Consider the following 26,481-nt stretch of genomic DNA (forward strand, 5'->3'; position numbering starts at 1 on the left):
CAGATTTAGCATTTAGATTAAACATTTAGATTTAGATTTATTTAGATAGAAGATATATTTAGGTGTAACATTTTAATTTTACATTTAACTTTAATTTCTAAGGTCACAAATATTGCTGTGGTGAAAGGTGATGTTAAAAAATGTACACCATTTTTTTAAACACTGTTTGAAACTAAATGTGAAAAAATGTTTTTAGTGTGAGCAACTTTACAAACGGCACCCTATATGCAGGAAATGCATAGTATTAGACACAGCTCTGTAAAAAGGGAGATCTAAATAAATGATCAGGTGCAATGGAAATAAAGTTAAAGTTATAAATGTCAGTGCCTGAAAATTGAATTATACTGGAGAAGAAATATTTTATTTAAAAACATCTAAAATACATTAAAAATACAGATTTACAGAGTTGAGATAGATGACACTGGTATAGTGGTGAATAGACTAAAAGTCATGTCAAATTCATAATTGTTCACATCTGTTAAAATGAAGTATCAGACTATTGCATACAAAGGTGAGGAGTGCACTCAGTAATCTCTGTTGGACAAACATTTTAAAGTAAATGCATAAGATACCAAACCATAGGAGGTATGAAGGATTGAGCTTGCTGTCTTGTTTGTTTAATTTATACATTTAAGAACAAAAGACAACAAGGATAAATGGTGGGAAATTCATATGATGGTTCAGAGTATATGTGTAACAATCACACCTAAAAATCTATTTCCAATGCTGCATATAACATTATTCTCCAATAAAATAACAACAGCAAAAAACAAACAAAAAAGCAAAAAACCCCAAACAAAAATAAAACAATATTTACATTTCATTATCCCCACCCTCATAAGATCACAGTGGTCATTAAAATGTGTTGCAATTGCTCTTCAAGCAGACGGTGCATTTTCCTCTGCTGCTACAACTGGACGTAGAGGCAAATCAGAGGAAATTCAAAGTGGGATTTTTCCGATCTGCACTACAGTACTTGTCATCAATCCATGTTCATGTCTTTGGTCTTGTTCCTTGACCACTTCTCATCGTTTTACACTCCTGTCTTCTCTTTTATCCAGCCACGGTATTTGGTCACTGTTGTGTAGATACCAGGTTTGTTTCTGCGAGCGCAGCCATCACCCCAACTCACCACTCCTGCCAGGAAATTACGACCTTTGAGTGGACTGGACAGTGGACCACCAGAGTCTCCCTAACAAAGAGAAATGCACAGTTACATATGTTAGAGCATAGAAGCACTACAGAGGGGCTCGGTGTGTGTGTCATGTGTGTCATCATTTCTGTTTTTCCCCCTTAAAAATCAAATTACCTGACAAGCATCGACTCCTCCGCTCAGCACTCCAGCACACAACATCCTCGATGTGATCTGCCCTCCCATCAGGGTATTACACACAGAGCGGTTGATGACACGGACCTGGGCTTTTTGGAGCACTTTTGCAGCAAATCCTGATTCACACAAACACAAGACGACAGCATCAAGCTTTAGGTCTAAGTTTCACATCATGAGATCGGGGATGCAAGGCTGATTGTGGCCCTATCAAAGCACAGATATATAATTCCAATAACAACAGCTCATCATCACAGAAAATTATTGTATCTATTGACAGGTTCAGAATTTAGTTGTATGGTTTATATTAGAAACCACATACCATTCATCTATAGGAAAATATAAAGCTACCACAATGAAAACATTTAAGCAAACTGTTAAAAGTCAGCATACAACTGAGAACCAATTTTTAAAAAAATCTGTAAAATCACAGAAATGAGGCTGCAGATATTCATGAGAGAGAGCTCACCTCCTTCCCGAGTGGCGCCCCATCCCGTGATCCACACGGTGTTACCAGCTGGAAAGTCATGTTGGGCAGCTGGTAAGCAGATGGGCTGAATGTAATCTGAGTATGTGACAGGACTGTCTAGCTCCATCAGGGCTATATCATTGTCGTAGGTGTAGGAGTTGTAGTTAGGGTGGGATATGACCTGCTTCAGGTTCCTCTTCGCCACATTACGTCCAACATTTTGCTGGGCGTGGAGGCCGAGGTAAGCTTCCCAAGTGCCGGGCTGAGAGAATCTGAGGATGACACATGTGAAAAGAGAACATAAAATTAATTTTCAATATCTGATAACCATTAACAGGCACAATATAATACAAACGTCACATTGGAAAGTATTTGGAAAACTAGGTGTTTCAAGTGTAATTTAGAATTAGTGGTGATTTAAGGCTGAATCCAAATTTAATGTAATGCTTTGGTGTTAAAATATACTATAACTGTCTATTTTGTTGTAGAGCCATAAACTATTTAGCCATATCATGATTTCTGCTTTATTTCCCCCACTGACTGAATCAAACTGTGGACACTGCAATTGTGTGGCGTATATTTTAACCACTTTAATGAAAAGACTCTATTTTCTATAATTAAATCATTCTTGTACAGGTCTGTAAAAAATCCAAAAGGCAATTATTAAAAGGCAATAATGACGCCCAGAAAGAAAAATAGCAACCTATTGTATAATATTTATTTTAAGTTGTTTTTGAGTTTTATTGCCAATCTCTAAATGTTGCTTTACAGTGGTGGAACACATGCATGATCTCAGGTTTCAGACCTGTTAAATTATTAGGTTGCCGGCATCCAAGCACTGTGTTGTTAGTAAAAACACAGAGGTTTAAAGTTTCACTTTTCATGTGACAAATTGTTTACAGTACCTAGTACAGTACATAACTATTGCACTATTGTTTTGTCCTAACAAGTCAGATAATTTAAGAAGGACTAGACTCTTTCCAACATGTTTAAGTTTTATCAGCTTTAATTTTTCTTAATTTCATTATAGGGCAAGAGTAGGGAGATGTCTTAACCAGTGGGCTGCTGTTTAAGATAAGGATTAGCCAGCAGCATACCAGAATATATCAGCAATCATTTCGAACTATAGAATAGGTTAAGAGATCTCTAGTGCTGTTGTGTTAATTGTATTTAAGACTATTTAAGGCTTTGAAAAACTCTGCAGCACTTGGACACAATAATTGGCTAAAAAGCCAGGATAAAAATACATATTCACAGAGAAAATCAATGATTCACCTATATCAGTTCTCTTTGAATAATAGCCTCAGCTAAGCATATGAAGATGTTATGATCACCAGTTAATCTAAAAGTGGCTGAGCTGCTAATAAGATTTCAGATTTCACTTCACCTTATTAATTCTGATAAGATTGTGAGTATGAATTCTGACTAAGCAAAGAAAATACCATGACTAAGTGCCAGTGAGTACATAAAATTGAATAAAGTTACTTTGTCCTGCCGTCATCTTGCACGCAGTGAGCAGCAGTGACCAGCCAGCGTGGACTGATGATGGACGCTCCGCACACGTGACCGAAACTTTTGACGTGGAGGCTGACTTGCCAGGGAAACTCCCCTTCTTCTGCATCCTGACCACCGACAATACGCGACGTCTTAAACATACTCCTCCCACAGTCTGCAGGGTAAACAATCAATTAGTCAGAGGGCTGCACTTGTCACAGCTTGCCGCATTGCCAGAAGCTAGTGGAAATTCACAGCTGTTTAGTCATGCAATCTACACAATGCAGAAGGAGATAATAACTAGCTTTCAATCTGACACAAGCTATGTCACAAGTTGGTATAGTACATGTAACCAGACAGGTTTTTTTTTTTTTTGATAACATACCGCAGTTCTCCTCATCAGATCCATCTTCACAGTCCTGTGTCCCGTCACATTCTGGGTTAACTTTACTGATGCATTTTTTGTTTTTACATTTATATGTAAGATCAGTGCAGGTAACATCACCACCTGCAGAGAGAGAGGAAGGAAACCAAAACTATGAAACAGACCCTGTATAAACCAATTCAGTGAAGAGGAAAATCTACTAATTTTGCCATAATTAGGTATTATTTTAATGTGTCCACAGAAACTGAACATAATCTCACATTTTTACCACAGTTTCAAGTATTTTAAAGTGTCCTTGAAGTCAGTTTAATATCATTATTTAAATCACTAACATGTTAACAAATCCAGTACATATAGAGCAACTTTTGGAAATGTTTTTGAGCACCTGCTGAATGTTAATCTAAAATTGATTATTAGATTGTTTGTGTCGCTTTGTTCTGTTGTAGTTTGCTTTGCTTTTACTGTGTGCTGCTTATGTCACTCTGTGTTTTATACTTATTGTAACTCGCTTGTCTTATAATGTTTTAAATCTGTTTCTTGATTTTAGGCTGCCAACTCACACCTGGCCAGGGACAACAGACGAAAACTAGCCTTTGGGCTAATTCTGGCATATTTACAGATATGTTTATTAATATGCACCGTCCCTGACAAATTAAAAAAATCTCCTTTTAGCTCTGGGTTAATTTAAACCAAATCCTGAGAAACATATCAAACCCTGGAGCTGCTTGATGTTCTACTTCCTTCATTCACTAGCAAGTTGCCAAAGTTTTTCCCCTTGTCTGATATTTGGTGCTGGCAGATAGGTTATAGTGGTTTTATCACAGCTTTTTATGCTGAAGACAGCTGCCTGCTACTGTGTGAAACAGGGCTGATGAACACAGGGACTGAACCATATAGTTAATGTGCTGTAACACCAAAATAATTCACTAAAAGAGGTAAAAAAGCTTCACAATGCCTTAGAGTGCTTAACATAACCCCCTTTTCCACAGTTGTTTGATGGATAAAATGACACAAGTGATTTGATGACACTGTAAAGCAAAAATCATTGCCACTAACAAGATACTATCCCCTATCATTGTTTAGCCTGTTATGAGAAAAACATGATTTTTTTTAAAAGACTGAGTACCAGATTTAGTGTCCTATGCTTTGACCTTATGCCATATCATTACATTTTAGGAGAAAAGTCTCACCTTTTGCACAGCCCAGCTCATCTGACCCATCTCCACAGTTGTTAGTGCCGTCACAGCGCTTCTTCTCAGAGACACATTTGTCATTCTTACACATGAACTCTCCAGATTTACAACCTTATAAAAAAAGAAAAAAAGTACATGTGAATGGTACAGGAAAACAGGCAGAAACATTTACGATACGTCCTCCATCAGACATAAAGAGGACTTACCACAGTTCAGCTCATCTGTGCCATCTCCACAGTCATTGACACCGTCACATTTCCAGAACATGGGCTTACACAACCCATTTTTACAGCTGATATCGTTTGAACTGCACTCTAGAGAAAAAAACAGTTCAAAAAAATTACTGGTGCAATATTACATATATAACTCATTTTGTGTAATGATGTGGAGTGTAATTAAAACAGCAGCTATAATCAATCGTGAGTATCTTCAGAGTTAATAATACTTACTGCAATTTAACTCGTCACTCATGTCTCCACAGTCGTTCCAACCGTCACACTTGAGCGCCAACTTTATACAGCGCTGGTTTTTGCACTGGAACTGCTTTGGACAAGCTATGGATAACAAGATAAAGTGTTTGCATTAAAGAATTAAAGAAATGTTGAGATAGACTTATCTGATGTCAAGAAATGATTGCTATCTAGGAGAAACTGCCACTACTTACGATCTTTCATATCAATGGCCTCAAACTCGGCGCTGAAACCTCGATCCACGTAGGAGGCATCGGAGTAGAACACCACGTTCATTGTGTTGCTGCTACTGGTTTCTGTCACCGTCCCATCAGGCTGTTCTCCACAAAATCTGAGGATTAAATACACAAACAATGATGTGTCTACTCTGTAATCCAATCCCCTTTTTTGTTTTGTTTTTTTATACACAGGAGGCAAAGACTCACTTCTTCCCGTCTATCGCCACGTAGTCTTTGCGACAGTCCTTACGGTTTTCCTGTCCGGGCTCTGACAAGAGGAACTTTTTGAACGTCACCTTCACCGCTTTACCAACTGGGACCTTAATGATTGACAGAGATGGGTAAAGATAAATAAATGACACAGTAATGTGATCATATGTGGAGCAGAACAAAGGTATGACATGGTTTGGTAAAGTCCCATCGTCTCACCTGGATCGACCACTGGCATGTAGTTCGTGGTGGATAGTAATTCGGGAAGTTGGGAGAAGTGAACTCGCCTTTGTTGCCTGTCAGCTGGCCACCACATGTTGTACCTGTTTAAAAAGTGTTAGCATTAATAAATAAATATATAAAAATAAATATTCTTAGATAGAGGTTCACATAAGTATTATTTCTTACCTGCACTTCCACGTTGAACTTGTGAGATCTGTGCTCTGAAGCCCGGGAAATTCTTCTTCTCGTTCGTGGCCATAGTTACGAGCATGACGTTACCAGAAGACAGAAAGGTCAGTGGTTCACTGGGTGAGTAGTACCCACACATCCTGTAGAACAAACACAATGAAAAAAAACATAACTTTTTGCACCAGGCTACATTTTGTTTTAATTGCTTATTCACTGTAGTATTAAACTTATTCAAGAACAACATATTTTTTATTGAATTTTTACAATGATGGAAAAACAAATGTGAATTTTTAAGTGCTTTTTTCTTAGGGTCTTCCTGCTACCTTTGCCCGAAAACAACATACATCCTATCTTACTCTCTTAACCCAAGACAGGTTGCTTTGAAATGAAATAAGTTTAATCACAAACTAAAAGCTACAATCCTGGGGGGGGGGGGTATCTCTTTTTTTCTCAGGGAAACTGTTAAATTGCCACTTTTATCAACAGGATATGCACATTGTAAAAATACAGACTGCTTTCTGACTACATTTTATTCTTGTTTAAGAAAAGAAATCACATTCTCAATTTTTCAGCTAAATTGCTCATGGCCACTCTGTGAAAATAAGGTAAATGATAAATCAAGAGTGCTGAAGTCAGAAAAGTTATTTATCTACTTGAAGCTGCATTTTGAGGTGGGAGGGGGCAAACTCACTCGTCCATGACGCGGCTCTCAATGGCCACCAAGGAGTCATAAAGTTTGACAAAATCATTCTTGCAGTTTTCTTCCAGGTTCATCGTGTCAAATTCAAGCTTGACGACGTAGCCGGGGTCGGCTCTCAGCTGCCACTGCATAAAGGTGTTGGCAGGATAAGGTCTGTTGGGGAAGCCGGGGGATTCTATCGTCCCAATCTTATTCCTCCTTGTATGTTCAGAGTACCTCAAAAAGTCTGAAACAGACAACAACATTTTAATGATGTTTAGATTCAGCTTTGTAAGAACAGAAAACCCTGTAAGAGAACCACTTGCATTTACCATTTCAAAATAATGGATAACAATGAGAAATACACAATATCACCACACTACCTTGAATTGTCAGTCAAAAAATATCATTTTCTAAAAGGATATAGATGACACAGTTCTTCACTTTTGTTAGGTAAAAAGCCAACTGTATAGATGGGTTGTCTAGAAAAGTAAATGATAAATGCAATCTGAATACTTACCATTGAATGACGTTGAAAACATGCGAGAATCGAGTGCTGTGAGATAAAACAAGAACACAGATGTTAATTAGTTGAGGATACTGACAAAAAACAGTATGTTGGATTATGTACTGAATCACAGGTGACAGTATTTTAGGCTCTGACTTTACCTGAGGACACCACATCTTCGAGGACCAGAGAGTTGCCAGGTCTGTACAGGCTACGCTGCTCTTTGTCCACCAGCTTGTCGATGGCTGTCATGGCGCTGTCCACAGATGCCCCTTGGCCTACAGGGACACTGAACTCAGACAGGTAGTAGGCAATAACGCTGCCTTCGCTGGGAAGAAATGAGACAAAGATGAAATAGTTAATATAATATTCAGATTACGTTAAAAAACACAAAAAAAACTTTACTGGAAGGGTTAGATATATGCACGTGTGCCCTCATATTGGCCTCTTACTGTAAATTGGACAGTGATGTCAATAGCAACGCGATATGATGCCTCATTTCTTATTACAGCGATGTTTAAAAAATGGTCTAAAACATGTTGTGAAAATAAATTCTTCCAGGGCTCAATGGAGGGTCTTCATTTTATTTTGACAATATTCGATTTTTACATGTTTATGCTTAGAGATCTTCTTTTTCTATGCAGTGGTTCAATACTTTTATTACCGATATAACTGAACTGGAGCAAAACTACTGAGAGTAACATTAAATTCCTGCTGATTTGGGGTATTTTGGGTATGAAAATTGGAAATGAAATTCAAAAGCCCAGAACAGTTATTGTCCATCTCATTTACCAATGCAAACATTTGCAACTAGCAAATACCAAATAACAAAGGGAGAAATACATGACTTTAAAAAAGCACTCAGACATTCTCTAAACACACAGACATACAAAAAACTTCACTGTCATACCTGAAAGCCTGAACCTTAGTACCAACATAGTATTTGGCCAGCTGGGGACTCTTAGTGTAGATGGCTTTAAGCTGAGAGAGACACGAAGAACACAACAGAGCATGAATGAAGACTGTTTGAAAAGGCAAAAAAACAAACTGCTGACATTTTTTTAAGGATAAAAAAAAGAGCTGTGGAAGTCTGAGCAGCAGTCTTACCTGTGCGTTCACCTGCTTTGCCAGCGCCTTGAACTGGGAGCTGTTGGAGTTCTCATAGCTGTCATCAAAAACCTGGTTGGTAATCCGCATGGAGCCGCTGTACATCTTCTTGACCCGAACATCTTTACGGACTTCAGTAGGGGCATACAAAAAAAAGTCAAGATACACACCTCCACACACTTTGACTGCACAAGAGTTCAATTTATTTAGATTTTTATTTGTTTTTTTAAGGGTTTTGTTTTTTTTTCATCTTATTTTGACTTTTTTGTTTGTCACTGTTTTGGAGAATTTATCAATGGTTAACTCATCAGTGTAGAGAAAGTGCTCAGGAATCTTACGCTTAACATGTGTACTGAAGCTTGTCCAAGGAGGATCAAAGTATTATGAATACACCCGTCTGATGCATGATGCTACCCCAATTCTGAAGAAACTGTCCTCCATGGATAGTCTTTAAGCCTTCAGTACCATACATGCTCTACACCTATAAAGTCTAACTTAATGCATCTACAGCATGTGGAATTAGCATACTGGATTGCTTTTCTACAAACATCCGCCCCCGTTATTATAGTGACTCCTGCTTTCCCCAAAACACCACAGACAGCTGCCTTCCCCATCTTAAGGAGAGAAAACAGTGTGTCTCTCTGCTAAGATGCTAGTGCTGCCATTACTGTGACCTAAGGGGCTTGTTTTATGTATTTTTTTAGTAACAAATTGGGAAAATACCACAATCTTTCAGTGCAAAAAATGTCTGACAGATAAAAATGTATCACAGTTTGATAAGACAATGTAAACAATCAATATTCAAAAATTAGCCACTAAATTACCAAGACACAAAAGGTGAATCCAATGTAGGTTACTTGTAAGTTACTGCAGGCATTTCTAACTCTGTACATAATCTTCAAGTTACTGAAATTAACATTTAAAATGATTAACTTGTTCATCTTTGTCCATGTTGGCATTACGTTGATTGTATAATCTTGACCATTCCCTTCAACATCTGAATATTTTGCAGCAGGAGGTGCAGCTGTACTTGGGGCAAAGTCTGTATGTATATTGTAACTAGGTGACATACTTTAAGTACATTTTGTCCAACCCTGTCCATGATCTTCTGCCTGAACTGATTAAAATAAGGTGTTACTTACAGTGGAAATGCCAGACCAGCAGACCGGTCATAAGCGCGATTACAGCAGCAAAGATCAACACGCCGATCACAGCTCCAGCTTTTCCCGGACCCTTTTTCTTCTCAAGCTTTTTGTTATCTGAGGCTGGCAGGAACTGAACACTGGTGTCCCATTCTTTATTCTGGAAGACAGACGGACATTTGATAGGATGAATCAATGATCAATATACAACATTGAGGGATAATGACGTGTTCTCCACTTTGTAAACACAGAGTTGCAGAGGTTGCAAAACTCAAGAGGACATCCATTTACTGGCACTGCTGGTTATTGTGTCATGTTGAAATAAGACAAAGGAAACAGCTATGGTTTTCTCTCACTGAGTACATTAGGTAATCAACTAAAGAGAAGTGCTAGTGACAGACAGCAAGTAGGTTCTCCTGTATTTTAGGAATGTCTTAGTGACCTATAGAAATTGGTTCTCAATCAGATAAACTGTGCAACACATTCCTCTGAAATACTATCAACATCTTTTATAAAATGCTTTCCACCAGAAAGAAATGTTATCTAAATTTCAGTTAAAAACTCAAACAATACAAGCGGTGTGTGGTTGTACTAATGAATTAAAAGCTTAAGGTATGAGTCACATCACTGTGGTTACTTTTAAGAAATGACTCTTTTGTGTGTGTGTGTGTGTGCCTGTGTGTTCATGCACTGAGGGAGAGTGCAAAGGTTTCACCATGTAAAATCCTGTCAAACCTGCTGGGAGTAAAGCACTCGGAGCTCTGAAGTGGAAGACAACAAGTTTCTGTGAATGCTTGCTGAGCTGTAGTATCAAATTTAAAAACACTGGACTTCTTTTGTGCTTCACCAAAAAAATCATTTTAAAAAGCTTAAGAAATGTTTCAAATGATTCAAAAAAAACACTGCTAGGACTGTGACATGACAATTACAAGGTGCTAACAGGAAGATCACCTACAGTGTGAAACTGTGACACCAATAACTACTTTATAATCCGAGGGTAACACTTTCTTTCTGTCCGCTTAAAGCTACTCACGCTGAATGACAAGAACAAATTAAAGTGCACCTTTGAGGGCCCTGCAACAACTCAAGCATTAAAATGTAGTACCTGTACCTCCACACAAGAGTTATATTCAAACATAAGATTTTACATTTGTCACCTCACAGCATTCATTGCAGTGACTGTGGAATAGTCTGGTTTTCTCTATTTCTTTTTTTTTCGTCTTGTTTATTACCCAAACATTACATGCATCATGCATTCACTGCCTGAGGGGCTTTTTAAGTGAAGCCTACTAATTAAAAGAAAATAGTATTCTAAATTCAGTAACATGGGAAACAAGTCATAACACCACATCTCTTCATACAAAAGTTGAAGTTTTCATGGCTGTAAATCAGCTTCAATATCATCAGAAATGTAAGACATGAATCTTTGTGAAGCTTCATAATTGAAGCATAAACCTTTAATGAGCTTGTAAGCAAATTTCTCAGTTAGTACGAGTGGTTGATGTGGTTCAATAAACAGAAAACATCCACACAAAACTACTGACCGTACATTTTCACACCTCATTTTGCAAGTCTTTAATTTGCAGTTTGCGTATAATTCTTAAGGACAACTGAAACATGAATCTTTCTCATTATATGATATAATATTAAATGATAATATGATATTAAATGATCTGCTCTCTTGTGCCCTGGAAGTGAAATCCTGAAGGGCATTTTCCAGATATGGCCTTGTATTTACGACCATGCTGTGATGCTGTGGGGTAGTCTGGATTGGATGTTAGTCTACAGAAGAGAAGGACTCGGTGAAACAAGTCACAACAGGGCAGAATGACAGAAGGAATTCAGACTGTCGGCCCTACAGTGGTCTTCTGAGGACCCTCACAGATGAAGCCCAGGATTAAGCCAAAAACAGATACTCTTTAGGTTTCATCTGAAATTTTGAGAGTGGTTAAAGTTGGAGGGTTTTTGGATGTAGTCTGCATGTAGAAGAAGGCGCCAACACTATCTTATTGCGGTTAGTTATTAGAAGAAATACTGAGGTGGGTAAAGCCACATAGGGCTCGTTTATAAGAGGACAATCCCCAAAATCCTTGAGCCAAAGAACAAGAGATATTTAAAAAACAGCTTTATAATTGGATGACATTTCAGTTTCATCACAATGTCGATTCTTATCCAGATGCAAATTAGAAATGTTATTGTACTGTATACTTCCCCTTTGCATTCATTCATCTAAAAAAAAAGGTGACACTTTTGGGCTTTTTTATACATGGTGATAAACCGTTTTAAGGCTCTCCCAACAAGTCTCCTGGTTTGATTTTTAAGCAGACTAGATGTTGTTCATAAGCAGTTTGAGGTTATATAACAGCCCGGTTGTGATTGTATGCAGTGAAACAAACTTGTTTGAACAGTAGGCTATGTGAAGAATGAAAACACAAGTGACACATAAATGTCAATATGGGATGGTTCATTTATCAACAGCCAAAATTTATTTAATCTGTTTTAGCAGTTAGGTTCACTTATTGTTTACTTATGTCTAATGTAATTAAAGAAAAATAAAGGTGACATTGATGTCAGTGTCACACAGGCAACACCAAATCCAAAGCAGAGAAATCATCTAATCTACATCGAATGATCTATGTGTGTGTGTGTGTGTGTGTGTGTGTGTATAGGTTGTACAGAAATACAGAATTAAGTTCCTTACTTACCGAGTTAGGGCTGTATCTCAGTCCACTGTCCATGTAATCCATCAGTGGGTCCAAGCTGAAATTAAACTAAAAATGTTTCCTCTCCCTTTCTCAGACGTCCAGGTGAACCTGCAGGCCTGCTCACCTTGATGATGAATCCTGCGTTTCTAAAACCAAATCCACCTGCGCGCAAAAACCCGATCAAATCTAACAAGTTTACGCACAATAAAAAGTGTTAAAAATGCTAGTTAGTTTTTTCTGAAAGACGGGCTTTTCTTCGTCAGGCTACAATATGTCGACCACCTGTTTGACTTCAACGGAAGGAAACTGAACGAAACAGCTAAAAACTAAAAACTGGGATTTCCGGGAGCTTCGGGTTTCTGCGGGCGTGTCTCCACACCTGTTCACTTCCTGTTTACCTGCCAAGATGGAAAAACACGTTTTGATTGTGTCCTTTTACGAGAAGTGATTCAGAATGACTACTAAAGTGTAGTACATTAAAAACCGTACCATTATCTATTAGTATTATACTTTACTATTCCATATCATCTATTGGTAAAATAATAATAATAATAGGCTAAAAATAATAATAATAATGGTGCGATTAGTAGTCATTTGTAAGCATTTAGGGGATTATACACTTTATTCTATCTATTTCAATAAATTGTTGAGATAAACGACAAAAGCAGTTTAATTTCTGAGTGTTTTGGATGATATGGTGGTTTCATACGACCTATTTTTAGTATCAGTCATGTGATCTTATCTGACGATGATTCACCTCTGCTATATCACCCCCATCTCATCCTTTTACGTCTATGATGAGTCACAGGTTTCTGTTTAAGAAAACGGCATCCCCTAAATTCCTCTAATCTGTGATAATGCAATACAGTATCTCCAATTTGTAACTTTAGAGACTTTATTAATCTCCCTAAACATCGGATTTTGACAACACAAGTAGGTACAAAACCTCAGTGGTGGAAAATTACCAGGTGCATTTACCTACCTACTTAATAGAGTTTATGATGCTACTTAACTAAATACTTCTACTACTACACTACATTTCAGAGGGAAATGTTGTACTTTCTACTCCACTGCATTTATTTAACAATTTTAATTAATTTTTAGATGAAGATTTGACACAATGAATAGCCTAACATAACTAACTTTTAAAATACAACACCGATGAAAAGATACAGATAAAGATGTAACCAGTGCTTTCCAGCATTTTTTCCTTTTGACATAGTCAGGCTCACACTCCAGATGTCTATGAGTTGTTAACAGCTCCACCAAATAGTGATTTTTCCCTCTAAACTTCTCACATGGTTTCATTACAATAAATGTTAAATAAATCAAAGATTAGAGAAAAAGTCCAAAAACTGAAAATATATATCAGAACTTTGTTTTTACTTCCTTCCTCTCACATTAATCATCTCACAACCCCTCACATTTATCTGGTGACCCTTTGGAGGGGCCCCACCCCTCGATTGGGAACCACTGGACTAAACTAGCTAACTATAAAGTAGTGTAAACTAGCTCCACCTCCAGCAGCTACAACAGTAACATGCTGCTCTAACACTGATGCTTCACTATTAATAGCCTAGTCTAATGATGTCATATGGATACGCTGGTATTTTAATTGTGTAATTGCGTTTTTTTCCTTTTAAAAAATGGTTCATCTATTCATGTTTTATGTATGATATTCGGTTCATTTTATTTTGCTTCAGTGGTGTACGTTGCATCATATGAAGCACCTTGTAACAAAATGGAAACTATAGAAATAAAGTTTATTATTATTATTTATACATAATATCAGTCACACTACTTTTACTACAATACTTTAACTACTATCAAACTGATAATACTCATGTACTTTATCATGCAGTACTTTTACTTGTAATGGAGTATTTCTACATTTCTGTATCGGTACTGTTACTCAGGCTAAGTAAAGGATCTTAATATACTTCTTCCACCACTGTTATTTATCTATCTATCTATCTATCTATCTATCTATCTATCTATCTATCTATCTAAATAAATAAATAAATAAAAAGATGACACAGCCATTTGGAAGTTGTGAGTTTATTGATGTGTATCCCCCCTGTAACCATAAATCTGTTTCCATTGATGTCAATCAAAATTTGTTTTAAATCACTAATATGCATATTATATTAGTTCCCTGTCCCCTCCCACAATCAAGCAGGCAGTTACAAGATTGAAGCCATTTGGGTGCATAGTGAGACAGTCACATACAGAGATACTGTCACAGGAAGAGAAAAAATAGAAAACAAGAAAACAAACTTAAAAATATATATCATATAATTTCATATAAGAACAATGCACACCACAGATAATCCTCCAGAAAAAAGCCATGATTGCAACATCAACTATACAGGCATACAAAGACAATACTAGAGAGAGAGAGAGAGACAGAGAGAGAGAGAGAGAGAGAGAGAGAGAGAGAGAGAGAGAGAGAGAGAGAGAGAGAGAGAGAGAAAAGGATTCTAGGATTCAGTTTACTTGTTTGTGTCATTCTCTACCTGTAAAAATACACAAGTTTATTTTATTCTTTTTTCCAGAAACCAGCTCTCCAAGCCTTGCCTTTCTGTGTGTCTCTGTTTGCCTGCACAGCCCTCCAGCTCCAAGTTGTCTCAGGTGTCTTTAATCCAGGGCCTGACAGAGCCTTTTGGGGGCGGGCCTTAAACCCAATGTTCAAATTCCAAAATTATTTTTATTGCTAAATTGAGATTAGTTTAAAAAAATGCCCCAAAATCTTTTTTTTTGCTTTGTTTGGTGCCCCCTGGTGGCGGATCAGCCCTGTTTTGATCAATCAGACTGTTCTTGGCCTCATGACCAGCAAAGCCAACAGCTGCTCCAGTAACATGTGTGTACACCATCACCAAATATGTCTGCAATGTAGCTTGTCTAGTACGTTTTTTTTTGCTTCAGATAATTTGTGCAAAAAATTCATAAACAACTGCCCTCAACCTCCCACCCCACCCCCCCAAAAAAGCAACAATATATTATCAGTTTGTGGCATGTCGTGGCGCACTGTCACATGTGTGTATGTGACACTGCATTAAAATCAAAGCCGAGCGGGAACCTGTCAGGTACATAGTATGGAAAAAAAGCTTCCACAATACATTCAACTATGTAACACACGTCAATAGGCATTATTTCATTTATCAATTTATCTGGTTTCCCTATTGATAAAATCTTGTTTAGGTGTGTGTGTGTGTGTGTGTGTGTATGCGTGTGTGTGTGCAGGAGGGAATATATTGGGAAGTTATCACATTCACTTAGTAAGAGTTCAGAGTAGGTTTTGTGTGATGTGTTTGAGCTGGGGGCCTGTGCACACGTTTCACCTTTCCCCAAATCTCTCTCTGTCAGTGTGCCTTCAAACACAACCCATGACCACTGATCTTAGAACCCTAAAACCAACTCGTAACCTCTTCCCTGGGAAAAAAAGGTGGAATAAAAACATCTACTCTTATATATATTTAAACTGTATGTATATTTTTGTCTGTTATCATAACAAAGAACATAAAGTAAATTAACCGTGATTTTCATTTTTTTCTCATTTGTTTTCATTTCACTATACATTTTAATCGGTACAAAGAACCTTCATATACAAGCAATCTATTGAGAGGAAAAAAATAACAAAAAATAAAAACACCAATTTCTTTTTGAGAAATAAAAAAACCATCAGAAACTGCATGAGTGACACTTGCTTGATGGTAAAACAAAGGCGTAGTGTCTGGTTTGCCGGTTTGATGATGGCTACTTAAAAACATTTAAATTTCGCTGGATTTGCCTTTCACTTTTTGAAAAATAAAATTAAATGTCTGAAGAAATGTTGTACATCTTGATCTGAGATAGCTGTATTGATAATTACAGAGAAAATCTGCAGGATCACATTTTCCATAATGCAAAATGGCAGCAGATACATCACCTTTTCAAAAGAAACATGATCAAAAAAGAGCTCTATAGTACAATAGTAGCAGTAGTAGAAGTAGTAGCATTATTTAAGGATTGTTTTGAACAAACCAGTAAATGGAGTTTGGATGTATGCAAAATGATTTTAACAATAGCATCATATGTTATTGGTCAGTAGTATGTTCCCCCTCTATTGCCGTCCCCTGTCAGACTTCACAGCGCCCCCCTTGTAGGCTCTGGTTAGATCTGCATCTGCTCCAGGTATTTGTAGGTGGGGTTTTCGTAGCCGTGGTTTTGCATCTTGCTGAGGTGGCGTTCTTCTGGTGTCAGCATGGGGTCGACCTGTGAGACAGAGAGTGGATGGCTCATAATGGGTGACCTCAACAAGAGCGAGTTGAATTAAATGACTCCTCTCAAGAAGGCACAACATGCTGTGTGTGTCCTATGCAAATAGCTGCAATAACCCAATTTGGCTGGCAATCGCCCCGTGTTCCATTTACATAAAACATGATAATTTAATCTAAATCTGAAACTTGGTATAAGATGGATAGCAGTTATATGAGAGTACTTGTGTGTTCGGTTTACACTCCATGTCCAAATCTCCACGTAATACAGCAAATAGCCACTCTCTTACCTCCACAATGCCATGACTGATGGTGCCATATTGCCTCTTCCTCAAAAGCACCAGACTGATCACAATTACGGTTGCTATGGCCACTGCGATCACCAGCAATCCAATCAGTGCGCTGCTCCCGAAGCTGAAGTCCTCTCCCAGGGGGCGGTAAGACTCCTAACAGGTGAGAATGGGCGAGAGTAAGACAGAGCGAGAGAGAGAGAGAGAGAGAGAGAGAGAGAGAGAGAGAGAGAGAGAGAGAGAGAGAGAGAGAGAGAGAGAGAGAGAGAGAGAGAGAGACAGTGAAGAGATGATACATGCAAACTCAGGTGACCACTGCTGTAGCAACACAAGCAGAGACACAATTAAGCTGCTCTGGCTGCAGTAATAAAGACATTATACAGTAGTTAGATCATTCACTTTCTCTGTTTATGACAGGTAGACATTTAAATAGTTGTTATCATGCTATTAAATAATAAACTTAGATAAAACTATGCTCCAGTCATCTAAAAAGTATAAATCATTTTTAAAGGGCAATTCAAGTATTTATCTTGCTGGTATTTATTCTCATATTTTTGTCCATTTTGAGTATTGATCATAATTACATTTCCCTCACCAGAGATTTTGGAAAAGCAGCAGTCAGAGAGCAAGGACTCCCTGGAAAACTTGAGTCTCCTTTACCATATAAAGGATGAGCAAAATATATTAAAATATTGTCTTAAAAGTAATTTGAAATGACATTTGCACCATTCTTTTAAACCAAAACTAAAACTGAATGCTCCTGAAAACCCACAGTGTATTTAAATGTACTACAAATAATTACTTCATTTAAAAAAAAAAATTGAACTGGTCCCTGGTTTACACGATTCCCCAGATTAAATGTAATATGTAAAATAATTGTATTCCATTAGCTTTATTTAATATAAAAAGTTATAATGTAAGATCATGCCAAACTAGTTGATATGGTGTTTTATTGAGAATTGAGTGTTTTTAAGCAAGTTGAATTATTTGTTACAAAGTTTCTATGGTTGCATCCAAGTTATTCATACATTTATTTTCAAATTTTAACCCCTTTAAATTTGGTCAAACCATATGGACACAAAAAAGCGTCATTGACCCATCATCATTTACTTGCTCTATGTTATTTTCAAGAGATGCACACAAACTACATCGACAGCAAGCCTGACAATATAGCAGCTGCCAAGTTTGACCAGGTAGTGGATCTGCTATACTGTGCAGCTTTTTCCAATAGCTGCAGGTGTTTCTGAGGCAACACTAGTTGTGTTAACTTTCAGTCAGACACATAATTGCACAATATTGTTCAGGATGAGTTAATTTTATGTTTTGTTTTGTTGTTTTCTCCCGAATCTGTAGCTGACTCACACTCCTCGCCCTGATCAATATTATTCTTGCTGGAGTCTGTTTTTCCAAATCTCTAACAACGGAGGTGGTGAGTAAGTTGTTACTGTGATCAATAGTCATAATAGTCATAATAATAGATAGCGCCCAGGTTGACACATATTAAAATTTCCCTGTAACATATAAAGCTACTCATTTATTTATGAGGACATATACAATTATTATGAATGAAATTGGATTCTTCTGCTCTAATCTGTGAACAGGGAAAAATATGTTTATCATTGCCTTAAAATCATTTCAAACTGTGAGATAAGTCAACTGGAGGAGAATATAAATGTTGAGTTATGCAAATGCTCTTTATTCCTATTTTATTTGATAAAAGAACACAGTGAAACAGGGACTAAATCCCTTTTTGGGAGAGAATTGGACATGATTGACTTGTGACTAGTGTGTATGCATGCATAAAAATGTGTCTTTGTGGAAGACCGTGTAATATCTTGGCTAATTCGGTGTATACACACAACCACAGTCAGCTACACTCATCTTCACAATGTAATATGGCACATATGAAACAAACTACTCATATGTAGACAGCCACCGGGGGGAGTTATTTTCTGCTCATTCTTACACATAAACTGAGAGCACTCAGTTTGTGTGGATTCACATTCATCTTATGAACTCAGATTTTCAAATGTGTACATTCAGATACATTCACATAACAAACATGCATCCATGCAGAAATAACCAAAAATGTATTAGCCTGAACAGAAAACTTTAAAATGAAATAAAAACAAGAGAGGGGATTTGGAGTCTGTTCCAATGGTGTGATTTTTAATTCGCTACACCACTCCCTACCTCTTTCATCTTTCACCCCACTACTGATAACTACAGTTCCCCAGAGAGCCCTGTGGAGGGCGCTGCTATACTCACCAGCTCATCATCATGCATAACGCTGACTCTCTCTGCACTGTAAACCACTTCTTTAACATCCAGAGACTCATCAATCACCTGTCAACACAGACAGGGGAGCCCATGTTACACTCACCATAGTGTGTGTGTGTGTGTGTGTGTGTGTGTGTGTGTATGTGTGTGTGTGTGTGTGTGAGATTGTGTGTGTGTATGTGTGTGAGATTGTGTGTATGTGTGTGATACAGATAGAAAGGGAGTGATAGGCAGGTGGAGAGCAAGAAGGTGTGAATGTGCAGCGAAGTAAACTGGTAAGATTATCTGTATTTGGGTGATGATACACTTGGAGCTTAATCGTACAAAACTGGAAGGAGAGAGGGTGAGGTTGTTTTTTTTTTGCAAGCATCAACAACAGACTGTCTTCTAGGCACACAGTTAACATGTCTCTACACAGTCACTCATTACTGAGAGCTCTAATCTGAAGAAGAAGAAGAAGCACTGTGAATGGAAGTGGGTGTGTTCTGGAGGCTGACACAAAATCTGCTGTTTGTAGAGACAGAGCAGTCCAGAGTCAGTTTCTTACAAAAGATAATCAAGATGGAGACTTTTTTTCCTAGTGTCACTATCATTTGAGTGTTTGTTTTTTTTAACCTCGGATTGCTCAGTCTTAGAAAATGAGCATTTCCACAAAAGAAACATGCATGCATTTGAAAGAACAAACGACAACGACAACAAAAAAAAACTTGCATGACTCATATTCACACACACAAGAAATACACAGCTTTGTGGTTGGTGTTGGATTAGCATGCAAAACACAGCACTCGTTCAGCAGCCAAGCATCGTCTAGAAAAATCCACAAGGAGGAATGGTCCGTCTGGCAAAGAAAAGTAGCATGCGATGACTGCCTAACAAAGTGTGGAGTTGATCTGAATGAGTGTCGGTTTTGGCAGAGGGGACACGCAAATAGCCGAGTGTGAGTTAGCTGTAACTATGACAACATAGTTACTGGAATAATCTGACTCATTAGAAGCTGAACTTAAGAGAGCCATGTGAAAGCGGCTGTACTATATGTACTCATTATTTTTCAATCATGAGCACATTTGCCTGGTCCTGAGTTTGTGGTAGTGAAATTAAACTGTCAAGAGAATATTTAACGCTGCAAATATGGTTTAAAATCTTCATCATTTATTGCTTTAACAGTGCTGCTCTCAGTTCACGTGTAAAGGAAGTTAGAAAGTTAGAAAAAAAGAAGCTCCGAAACACAAACAGATTAATGAAGTGATAATGGGGCTCTTACCACATTGTCGCTGATCTTGGGTTTGCTGTTGATGATTTTTTCCTCAGTACCTATCAGACCATCTAAACCAGACATGGCGGAGCCTGTGAGGAAGGTGAAGGATCACAGTCAATAACAGCAGAGCAGCATGAACAAACAAACAAACAGGGATGGTGGTATTGATGGTGGACAGCTGCACATAGATATCCCAGCTCTTGTTTTTTTACGCCCTCTTGTCGCTTCAGTCTCCTTTAGTGCACTGATGACAACAAAGCCCATTCTTCCACTCAGCACAGTGTGAGCACTGTGAAGCCAACATGACACTAACCTTACATTTTCTACAAAGCCTTCTCAAAGTGGTGTTTTTGCATAAAGCTGTGATGCCTCTGTAAACATCCAGCGATGTGCACTGACTCACTAAAATCGAATTCCTCTAAACAACTGTGACTCATACTGGCATTTTGAATCCCTCAAGTTATCTACAATTTCATGGTCAAAACTGTGAATCAACTGAAGTTCCTCATCTACAAATCCTTTACAGTCTCTTGAGATTTTAACAGATGATTAGCAAGTAAGCGGCTAAGCCAAAAAACTGGGCCAGAGTGTCAAATATGCATGTTAGACCGATGGTTTTGAAATAGACGTAGGGATCTATTAATACACACACCAGATATCCCATGAATAAATCAACAGCTGAGAGGAGAGCGAGCAAGTGAGGCAGTTAGGGCCGAGTCCTGAACAATGTACAGCAGCAGCAGTGAGTCTTGTGTAGGCTTATTGTCTGCTAGTGGCTGATGCTGCTAGGTCAGCCGGCACCAAACGCTTAAGATTAGTACAATTGCCTTTGGATTAAGCACGGGACAATGATGTGTGTTTTCAGGCCTCACTCTGCAGCAGTGACATCAGCAACTCTGGCAGGTTATCAGATGGTACTGCAGGGTGCACATAAACACACACACACACACACACACACACACACACACACACACAGAGACACACAGACAGTGTTGCAGCCAGCCACAGCGACACACAAAAAACACAACAGCAGTGAACTCTATGTGAACAATGTGACCTCATGTGCATGGGTTGAACAAGTGCTGAAACAATAAGTCCATTAGTCCAATAGTCAATCGGCAGATGGTCGACAACAATTTTGACCATTGATAAATCATTTGAGTCATTTTACCAAGCAGAAATGTCAAACTGTTTGTAGCTACTGAAATGTGGGCATTTTTCACCATTTCCTGGCATTTTATAGACCGGAATATTACAGATTTAATGGGAGAAATAAGGAAAATAATTATTAGTTGCAGCACTACTATAGGTTTGACAGGTAAAATACAAAATCAACAGCAAATATAGAAGTTCTCTGGAAAAATAAAACAGGGGAGGTTCAGCATCCACTTATATTTTGATTCAACAATTAGTGGATTGTGTTCCATTTATTCAGTATATTGAGTCAGACCAGAAGGTTAAGACCAGATCAGACAACACAGGTAAACACATTCCTGGGAGAACAAATTAGGCCAATTTAGATCGGGGTGTGGGTCAGCAGTGGAAACACTGAGCCTCAGACAAGGCTACTAAATCACACAGCTCCTATCAGGAAGAGGGCGACTGATGAGGGGAATGAGTGCATGGGCGGGGGGGAATAATTAAGCAAGGTGCTTTGACTAATGCACTGAATAGGGGATGATGGCGGACACATGGCTGAGGAGTCTTTCTAAGAGGGGAGCTGGCTGCGACCTATCTCTCCAAGACGTAGAAGCCACAGACTTTGCTATTCAGCATGAGATGATAATCATAGTATGATGAAAGGCCAGGCAGAGGAGCAACTGAGATGCAACCACGCAGCCCAAGTGAGTCATCAAAAAAAAAAAAAAAGGAGAAAATTAAGCAGCAGATGGCTTCTGATAAAATAGCAATGATGGGAGAGAGAGAGGATCCCAAACTGCACCAAAGGATAAGGAAAAGCAGAACAGAGGAACAAAATAGTAGATGGGAATGGCTTGCGAGATGAGGAGAGGAGAGGGGGGGGGAGGGGGGACAAGACGCAGCAGAGGCACCAACCTTTCTTGAAGGCACGTGGGGAGTCTGATAGATCGCCTTGGCATTAGAAATGAGCAAAAGAAAAAAAGAAGAGTAGAAAAGGGGAAGGAAAGAAGAGAGAAAACTCAGGTGAGCAGAGAAAAGGCAGGAATATCAATCTGCGTTAATTGATTAGGAAAAGAGTCCAACTGGGAAGTGTCTTAAAATAAATTCGAGAGATAAACAAACGTAAAAAAAAAAAAAAAATGGAGCTGTTATAAAAATTGGCTAGCTGTATCTGAGCCCTCTGAGGTGTTGGCATGTATATTTAATGTTACTTTTGTGAAGTAATTTGCCTTTCCGTCTTCCTGGAAGCGTTCCATCCATCACATTTTTGTCTCCTTGAGGATTTAATCTTTTGTTTGGCACAAATGTGACCAAAAAGAGAATCAAACTGCTCATTTTTCCCTAAGCCTTTGGCCCCAGCTCAGTACCAAAGCCTGAGGCTTTTGTTCATTTATCTGAACTTAAGTAGTGCTGCATTGAAGGCTGGGCCACAGGGAAATGTGCAGGCACAGATAGTCCATACCCGCGTCTCCACAGTACATTTGCACTGACATACAGTAGAGCACATTGTAAACCTATTCTCCCTCACTGTGCCACAGTTCTGGTGTGCTTTATCACCAACGTCCTTCACAAAGTGTGTATGGCCTATTGTTCTCCACACAGTCAGTGTGACGCTCACAATGCTGCCTGTGACTGTGTCAGAGGCTGGAACTGCTCACCCTCTGGCTCCGAACGGGACCCCAAGGATGTGACCTGGAAGGGCCTGTAGGGTTTGCCCTCGGGCATGGGGACTTCCACGCTCTCCTCTGACGACACGGTGACATCTGGCTGTGATTCAGAGATAGACGACAGGAACTGGTCCATGTCAGCTTTCTGCTCCTGGAGTAGCTCGTCTGAAATAAAGAGCCAATGATTATGAGACACTGTAGCATATGCTCACACCTGCTGACCTGGGACATGGCAGCAATGTGCAAAATGAGAGTTTCGCCAATTAATGTTAACATGATTTCTCCAACAATCACAGAGCTGCTGCTACTGCTGCTGCAAGACACATCTGTTCCCATTTCTGGTAACTACCAATTAGTATTTTTCTGAAAGCTATTTTCCGTATAAATCCGCACATCTCCCAACAGGATGCAGCATGGTGAAAGCTGTGACCCAGTTCTGTCACTGAACACGCCCCACTTTAATCTGTACTGCAACACCATGCTATGGTTCCCCTTAATGAATCAAAGGAAACAAAAGACAAAAATACAAATGTACTGGACATTTTCTATCTTAAATTGTACCGCTGGAGATTGAAACATCCCTTGTACAGCTTCCAGCTTTAGATCTAATTGTAAAAATGAGAGCTGGTGAGCAGAGACCCTTAAAAAAAAGAACAGTGGCTGTATTAAATTCCCCTTCACAGTTTCACACTGAGAATAAGACAAAACTTTTCTCTCCGTCTCTGATAATTGGTTTACAGGCCCTGTCTACTGGTCTACCATCCTATATTTGTGTTTGTGTTTCCCTTTTGCGCGGCGTGCACCAGATATTAGAAAAACAACTCACTGAGGGCACAGAGGAAATGTGATGCATTGCCTTTATCTGTCTGGCACATGTGCAAATTCCATCACTGTTTTCATTTCACTTTCGTCATTATTACAGCACATCGTCCCTCCTTCCAAGCTGCCCGGAGGCCTCTGACGGAAACACGACTCACCGATTTCATCCTGAATCTCCGGGGCCACGTACGGTACTTTGTAGAGCAGAGACAGACTCTGGTTCATTCTCTCCTCGATCACACGCAAATGGGTCATCACCTGGAGTTGAAAACATAACAAATGACATTTTCTAATGTAATTTTTATGATGACATCAAAGTGAAAATGTTCCCCTGAATGGAAATGTGTTTGATTATCAACAGAGGATTCATTGTATTGTCTGTGAAATGACAAAAAATAAGAGTAAACTCCCATCATGACTTCCCAAAGCCCAAAGTGTTGTCTTCCAATTGCTTACAATCAGATTCAGTTTATAATTATGTAAAATACACAAAAGCTGAGAAACCTTACAATTGTCAAGCAGGAAATGTTTTGATAAAATACTTTAATGTAAATGATATATCACCCATTAAAATTGTTGATGATAAATTTCATGATGTTCCACAAATCCATTAATTGAATAATTGACTCAACACTAATCCAGTGATAACCAATTACAGAATGATTTGTGAACTATTAATACATAATTTTCATTCTAACAGTATTTATTTAAAAGCTAACATTAATGAACCAGAAAATGAACCCATATCTCATATCTGACCAGATCTTGGTAGGTAGCTGGTGTTTATTTCCCACTATGATGACTGACTGTTTTCATTTTCTAACACATGGTGGCTGCAGTGCACCAGAGCCAGCAACAGATGGCAGTAATAATGCACCTTTTCCCTTTAAAAAAGACAAGCTGCAGCTCCTGTGACACCTTCCTGTTGATGTTTGACAAAAAATCCTCATTATGAAGATTACATGTCCCAATGTTGAAACAGAGATTTTGATGCATCAAGTAAACCTCACCTATATTCGACAGGTGAGGCTTTTATTAAAATAAAGAAAAAATAATTTAACCTTGATCCCAGAAAGTCACACAACCCAGTTATATAAAGCGCAGCAAGCCTTTCCTTATTTACAATGGATTCTTTTGTAATACATCACATGTCACAATCACAAAGAAGGAGACTAGCTAAAACAGACAATGCAGTTTCTAAGTCTGGCTCGGTGTAGAAAAAAAAAACAGCAAGTAGACTCCACAAATAAACACTGCTCGAGCAAAACAATACAGATTGGCTTTCCATGACTGAGCACAGAGGCTCGCCTCCCAGATCCAATGATTCATCTAAATAGTAACCCTCCAGTCCTTTTCCCCCCTCCTCACTATGTTGTTTCATCCATCTGCTGTGTTATCTGTAATGGTGGGGGATAGCTATAAATGGTGTCGAAGGGCACTGACACATATGCGAGTACATCTAACAGAAGAGCTTCCAGCCAAATCCCTGCGCAGCAGCTCAGAGTCCAGCATTACACAAGACCTGCGCAATGTTAATCTTCAGCTGAGGCTTAAGTGAATGAAACACCACTCCCTCCCTTCCTCCGCCAGACGAGCCTACTCACTCCTCCTGGGCTTCAACTCAGAGAAACGTGCACTCTTCTACCTCCTACACACATAGAAACAGGGCAGAGAGGAGCAAGCTGAGACATCGTTATGCCTTCCCTGTCTCAGCACGAATAAGAGGAGTGTGAGATCTCTGAGTGGCTCTTTAAAGAGGTTTCAGATTTACAGACGCAGCTTCTAATAAAGTACATCTTCATTGCCAAAACTAGCTCATGAAGGATGCAAAATCTCAAAGTATTGGCAGGTACTAATTAACTAATCTGAAGAACTGATTAATCATTTTAGTGTAGTTACACTAGTTTCACACTAGTTTATCAGACAACACAAGCATTATTAAGACATCACTTTGGGCTGCGGGAGTTAGTGATGGACACTGATCGGTCATAATTGGGCAGGATACAAACACTGACCTGTGATTTCATCTGAGCAGCTTTCTCAGGATCCACAGCCAGAACATGCTGATAGTGGCGGATGGTGTGTTGGCGGTCCTTGTTCTCAGCGCGGACGTACCGTCTCAGAGCCTGAAGGATCCGGTGGGGCTAAGGGGGAGACGCAAGAAGAAGAAAGAAGGGTTGCTTGAAGTGTTGGATGGTTAAAAATAAAGCCTTTAACCATTTAAGTGTATATTAACATAATATTCCTGTCTCATGTATCAGCATTTTCTTCCCTGAAAAAGTATCAATGATTTGAATTTTTATGTTAATTTTACAAGTATCAATCTATAAATTCTTGTTATTGTTGTCTTTAACCCTTAAATACTGTTCAAGGTCAAATTTGACCCATTTTTGTATCTGAAATCAGTAAGTCTTTTACCCTGACATTTGATGAACCTAACATACAAAGAAAGACAT

At 38.6% G+C, this 26,481-nt stretch overlaps 2 protein-coding genes across 3 annotated transcripts in view; both read right to left on the reverse strand.

Moving 5' to 3' along the window:
* Nucleotides 1-437: 437 nt before the first annotated feature.
* Nucleotides 438-12,360, reverse strand: st14a (ST14 transmembrane serine protease matriptase a). Its single transcript, XM_053320783.1, has 19 exons — nucleotides 12,319-12,360; nucleotides 9,614-9,773; nucleotides 8,472-8,602; nucleotides 8,275-8,345; nucleotides 7,526-7,692; nucleotides 7,377-7,412; nucleotides 6,869-7,103; nucleotides 6,175-6,317; nucleotides 5,986-6,089; nucleotides 5,764-5,876; nucleotides 5,533-5,669; nucleotides 5,318-5,422; nucleotides 5,075-5,182; nucleotides 4,866-4,979; nucleotides 3,676-3,798; nucleotides 3,282-3,465; nucleotides 1,797-2,068; nucleotides 1,310-1,446; nucleotides 438-1,192 (listed from the first exon to the last, which is right to left on the reverse strand). Exons 1-19 carry the CDS (start codon nucleotides 12,358-12,360, stop codon nucleotides 1,034-1,036), a joined length of 2,541 nt encoding a protein of 846 aa, XP_053176758.1. The 3' UTR covers nucleotides 438-1,033.
* A 2,002-nt stretch (nucleotides 12,361-14,362) lies between these two features.
* aplp2 (amyloid beta (A4) precursor-like protein 2) overlaps nucleotides 14,363-26,481 on the reverse strand; it is a 52,836-nt gene continuing 40,717 nt past the window's right edge. For both annotated transcript variants that reach the window (XM_053320521.1, XM_053320520.1), the window contains exons 11-17: nucleotides 26,041-26,169; nucleotides 24,184-24,283; nucleotides 23,198-23,371; nucleotides 20,406-20,488; nucleotides 19,133-19,210; nucleotides 16,865-17,020; nucleotides 14,363-16,572 (exon numbers count right to left, since the gene is read on the reverse strand). In XM_053320521.1, the coding sequence (XP_053176496.1) occupies nucleotides 16,471-16,572; nucleotides 16,865-17,020; nucleotides 19,133-19,210; nucleotides 20,406-20,488; nucleotides 23,198-23,371; nucleotides 24,184-24,283; nucleotides 26,041-26,169 (822 nt within the window). In that variant the 3' untranslated portion in view covers nucleotides 14,363-16,470. The remainder of the gene's footprint in view (nucleotides 16,573-16,864; nucleotides 17,021-19,132; nucleotides 19,211-20,405; nucleotides 20,489-23,197; nucleotides 23,372-24,183; nucleotides 24,284-26,040; nucleotides 26,170-26,481) is intronic.

This window comes from Scomber japonicus, chromosome 6 (genome assembly GCF_027409825.1).
Source record: "Scomber japonicus isolate fScoJap1 chromosome 6, fScoJap1.pri, whole genome shotgun sequence".
Taxonomy (NCBI): Eukaryota; Metazoa; Chordata; class Actinopteri; order Scombriformes; family Scombridae; genus Scomber; species Scomber japonicus.